Genomic DNA, 5,000 nt, shown 5'->3' with positions numbered 1-5,000 from the left:
CCTGCATGACGAAGACATTACATTTACACAGACCTGAATAAAACCTGCATTATGAGGACATCTTCTTACACATACACATACATGAATAACACTTGCATTAGAAATATTGTGACTAGTTACACTGGTACTAGTGCACATCATGTTTAAGAACTTCCATTTCATGTCACTGGGGGAAAAGAATTTAGGGTAAAAATGTTATAATGGTCCAGGGAAGCTTTCCACTAAAAGAAACAATGACATGTTATTAGTTGACAAAGTGAAGACACAAACTATATTTAAATGAACAGACCTAAACAGCAATCCCTCCCTTAGTCACAGGGTTTATTCTTTTAAATACATTTTTAGTTTTACTTCCTGCTAACAGTAGTGAGTAAAAAATTGTTTTCAATAAAAATTTTTTCTGTTGCACATATAAGCCTCTGTCACATCCATAACATTTTAAGACAAAAGTTCTTGTAACGTCTTGACGGTGTGATGTATGCCTTGTTAAACTTCATTTGTAAAGCTAACTTTCCTCAAGGTTAAATACTATCTATAACCAGCCGTTTTCTTTCCTCAAGGTTAAATACTATTCCTCCGTTCTTCTCGTTTTGCTTTTACCGTTATGGACGTGACTGTTACGGACCGATTCGCGTCTTTTCTGCTGACCTTACAATCACAACAAACTGGCAGGCCAGTAACTTTTATCTGTATTAAAATCAGACAAACTGCGCTTGTCCCGTTTGAATGTGTTCGTTTTATCTAACTTGTCCACGTTTTATTTAGATCTGTGAGTGTATGTGTGGTCCAGTTGATGTCCTCTTATTGCTGGTTTTATTTAGATCTGTATATGTGTGGCCGCAATGAAGCCTTAGTTACAGTGACAAAAGTTCTTGTAACATCTTGACGGTGTGCTTGTCGACCCGTGAACATTTGTGAACAGCCTACACATTCTTCATAACCCACTGCTGCACTGAATGACAGGTCAGACACCCCGTATCGCAACTGTAACATACTCAACAAGCCAGTCCAGTCTTCCGTTCTTTGTTTGCATTGAAACGGAATGTGTTGTAGGCTAAGCCGCAGAAATTGCCGCATTTTTATTCATCAAGCACACTTTAACCAGAGGTAGCATAAAAGGCATGTCCTGTCACAACAAACACACAATATAATGCTGTCACAACAGTAGCTGGGTTTCCATCCAACTATTTAATGCAAAGTAACACTCAAACTTCACATCAAATCTTTTAAGTCGCATAAGAAGTGTATTCACTGGAAAGAGGTGAGCATCTGGTAAAGTGATACTGGTTGATGGAGACAGGTTTAGTCGCATCAACTGGTTTGTGGTTTGTTGCGATTTTATCACGTATTTCCGTTAAAGTTGCCCAAGACAAGTTTTAAACCCACAGCTGTTCACAACTCCTCCCACAATGAGGAGAGCGTACATTTTTAATCTGCCTAACACAGCTGGTAGAAACGCGCACAGACATTTCCTCAGCCAAACTGTCATGAATGTGCTTAACTGTGCAGATGTGTTGGGTGGAAAACCAAATCGCTGGAACTATAAAGTCAAAACCCGAACTTGTTAATTGGCTAATACAGATGTCAGTCAAAGCCATCAAGCATTATGCAAATAAAAAAATTACAACATATTTTCTTTCTCAGGAGCGTTTGTGATGAGATGTATTATTATAATATGATATTATTTTTTAGTATTTAATTAAATAATTCCCTCCTAACTCAGTCCTAGCCATCAGTTATAATGACCACTGTTGACACTGCAATGAACTGTATTGTTTTCCCTTTGATGTGAAGTGCAAGGTCAGACACAAAGGTTCGCATTACTGGACTCCATAACATCACTTAGAGTGCTTACTCTGATCACCATCTTACACATGATGTGCATCATACCCGAGTGCTGTGCCTGCAACCAAAGCATTATGGCTATCAGACCAGTAACTCCACGGTTAAAGCCTCTGGGTTGCTGGACCTCCTGGAGCTCTCTGTTAAGGTTGTCAAAGCACTTGATTTTGTGAACGTTTGCTGTAATTGTTTATACAACCATTTCTCACATTTTCTAATTGCCCCCTTCAGACCGGTCACATCCATAACGGAGAGATGTCACATCCATAATGATAGTTTTTCCTCACTAGTGATAAATAGCAAATGAAAATATTTCAAATATTATAGCCTATGTGTTTTGTACAGCCAAGCCCCCTGCATTATACGGACAAATTGTTTACTAAATTGGGCGTTTAAATTCACAGAGTTTCTAGAAGGTGTGTTGCCTCCTTAAAAGCAGTGTCCATTTCTGTCAAATCCATAACGCAAGCAAATCTCTGTTAGAGAAACTAATCTAAACTGAAAGTCTCTTGATGTCTGGACTGTACCTGCGAGGGCTTAGGGAAATACACATAAATGGTTAAATACACTGTGAACCTGCACTTTTTCACGTTTTCACTGCAAATGTCACATCCATAACGCTGGAATCCCCCTGATGTTTTTTTCATTTTTTAAATGTGACTCTTTGGACAGTTCACTGTTTAAACAAACTCTTACTGGCATCACCTCCATTGGCACAGAATCTACTATAGTGACAACGACACAGTTTCGCACAGAATCTACTATAGTGACAACGAGACAGTTTTGCACAGTTCTGCATAGTATTTGTTTACATATTTTCTTCAACTTGTATTTTGTCTTTTATTCTACTTGCAGTGATTATGACTATGCTTGCACTGTGATCGCTGGCAGTAAGACCTGCTGTGCCTTTGTTTTTCGGTGTGTATTTGTGTTCTGACTGTGTTAAATAAACTACTGGATGCTTAACTTTCCCTCGGGATGAATAAAGTATCTATCTATTTATCTATTGATCTGAAAGGGAAAAATCGTTTGAATTAAATTAGGTTTATCAGTGTGACTCACTCTGTCTCTCACAACGTCCGGCATGGTGGCCAAGTCCTCTTTTGTCACTTCCTGTCTGTCTGGGAAGAGGACAACTTTCACCTCCTCCTCATACTGCTCCCGCTCCACATCAAAACCTCCCTCTATCCCTGAGAGAGAGAGAGAGAGAGAGAGAAAAGGAAAACAGTGTGACGGAGAGACAAAGATGGAGAGATGGTAGAAAACCTAACTTTTAGACAAGGAGTTTTAGTCAAGTTTCAGTTTCTGTTTCAGAAGGGTTTACTGGTGCAAATTAAAGTGAGTAATCAGAGGGCATGACCCTTTAACTACAGGTTCTGACTGCCTTTGAAAACCTGTGACTGGTGAACACAAACGTTCAAATCTTAACACAGCCAATCGTTTTACAGTGTCTGGCTCTTACCTATGGCCAATCTGGTGGGCTTCTTCTTGGGAGGGTCACCTGACCCTGAGTTGTTCTCATCTTCTTTCTGAAAGACAGCAACCAATCAGAGATGACTTCTCATTCAACAAAATAACTGCTGTGTAACCAATGAACTGTCGGATAACATCAACACTGAACAGAATCTCAGAGACGCATACCCCGCCCTCAGAGAAACACAGACCCCCACATGACCCCACCCCAATCTGAAAGCCACACCTCCAGGACCTCTCATTGGTCTCTGTGACTCCAGGGGCCCTGCACTGTTCTCTTTAGGACTGACCAGTAAAGGACCTAACACAGTTAGCCTGTGTAACGCACACAGTTCGCCTGCACAGTTAGGGATACAGACTTGAAACTATATCACGGTATTTCGTGGTATTTTTTGCGGTAATGATATGAATGACGATATGAAAATAGTACCATTCGATACTATCTTTTTGGCCACAAGTCACATCGGCATACAGTCTTGAGAGTCGAGCAAACATAAACATTGATCCAGACACGTTAAATACCAAACTATACCCATTAAGCAGGCTGAAAGTTAGAATATGAATGCTGTACTGACAGTCCATTTTCTGGATCGTTCGCCTGAACCCCTCCTTGTCAGCAGCAGTTTGGATCGGCAGCGTGTCTCTGGCTGAGCAGGATGCCACCGCCTCCGTCCGTTCCTTCCAGTGTTTACTTGTTTTTGTCATGGGGAGCGGCACTGGTAAACACGCTACGACGACACCCTTCTGAATGAAAGGAGTTTACTCCACATTACTTGTTGCTGCTTTCTCCTCGCACAACTTCTGGTCAGTGTTTTTCGCTTGAGGTGGTGGAACAAATTTGACGTGTTTCCGCTCTTTGTCGATGCTGGTTTTTCATGCACATCTGATCTTTTGTATCCGAACCGCTTCCATATCACGGAGGAAGCTCCTTTTTCGGGGACAGAATCTTCCCCCTCGTCTAAGGTTGGAACTCCGCCCTCTGTAACGCTTGTTCTCGTTCTTCGAGTGAGATGGTGGGACGCCCACGTTGCGGCGCGTATGTACACACGCCATCAACTGTATCGTCAATATCGAGGAATGACAAATTCATATCGTGGGGAGGAATTGTACCGGTGTGTCACGGACGATACGATACGGCACAGTCCCACTGCAAACTTCCACCATTCAGCAGACGCACCAGCTAAAGGGCTGACTCTCTCCTCCTCAGCATTATATAACTAATGATCAGAAACTTTACATGTCAGGCATGGATGAACCCGACTGATATTTCAGTTCAGTGAGCAACATCTCATACATACACACTGGCCTACACACTGCACTCATCTTAATGTGATACATCTCTGTCCACGCCTGCATGCTACCAGGAGAACCAAAACACTGCGACATTACTGACAGAGAGAGAGAGAGAGAGAGATGATTTAGTCTACCTGAGTTTTGCGGGTTCGGGTGATGTGCAGATACGCCCTCTGTCCGGTTCTTAGATGGTGTCTCTCCACATACTTACTTCCAAAGCCCAGAAAACTGTTCATACACACATACAAACCGCCCTCGCTCTCCTAACACACATACACACATAGAGAGAGAGGGAGTGATGTTAGCCGGCAAAAAACGCAAACTCATTGAATAGTGAGTGTGTATCAAACTCTGTAAACTCGGTAAGGACTGCATATTTACTTATAAGTTGA

At 41.8% G+C, this 5,000-nt stretch overlaps 1 protein-coding gene across 3 annotated transcripts in view; it reads right to left on the bottom strand.

Moving 5' to 3' along the window:
* Positions 1–5,000, bottom strand: part of usp5 (ubiquitin specific peptidase 5 (isopeptidase T)) — an 18,406-nt gene that overhangs the window by 12,908 nt on the left and 498 nt on the right. For all 3 annotated transcript variants that reach the window (XM_030783857.1, XM_030783856.1, XM_030783858.1), the window contains exons 2-4: positions 4,743–4,871; positions 3,305–3,371; positions 2,905–3,032 (exon numbers count right to left, since the gene is read on the bottom strand). In XM_030783857.1, coding sequence (XP_030639717.1) covers positions 2,905–3,032; positions 3,305–3,371; positions 4,743–4,871 — 324 coding nt within the window. The remainder of the gene's footprint in view (positions 1–2,904; positions 3,033–3,304; positions 3,372–4,742; positions 4,872–5,000) is intronic.

This window comes from Chanos chanos, chromosome 9 (genome assembly GCF_902362185.1).
Source record: "Chanos chanos chromosome 9, fChaCha1.1, whole genome shotgun sequence".
NCBI lineage: Eukaryota > Metazoa > Chordata > Actinopteri > Gonorynchiformes > Chanidae > Chanos > Chanos chanos.
The sequence above is the reverse complement of the archived record's forward strand: the minus strand, read 5'-3'. Positions and strand labels throughout refer to the sequence as shown.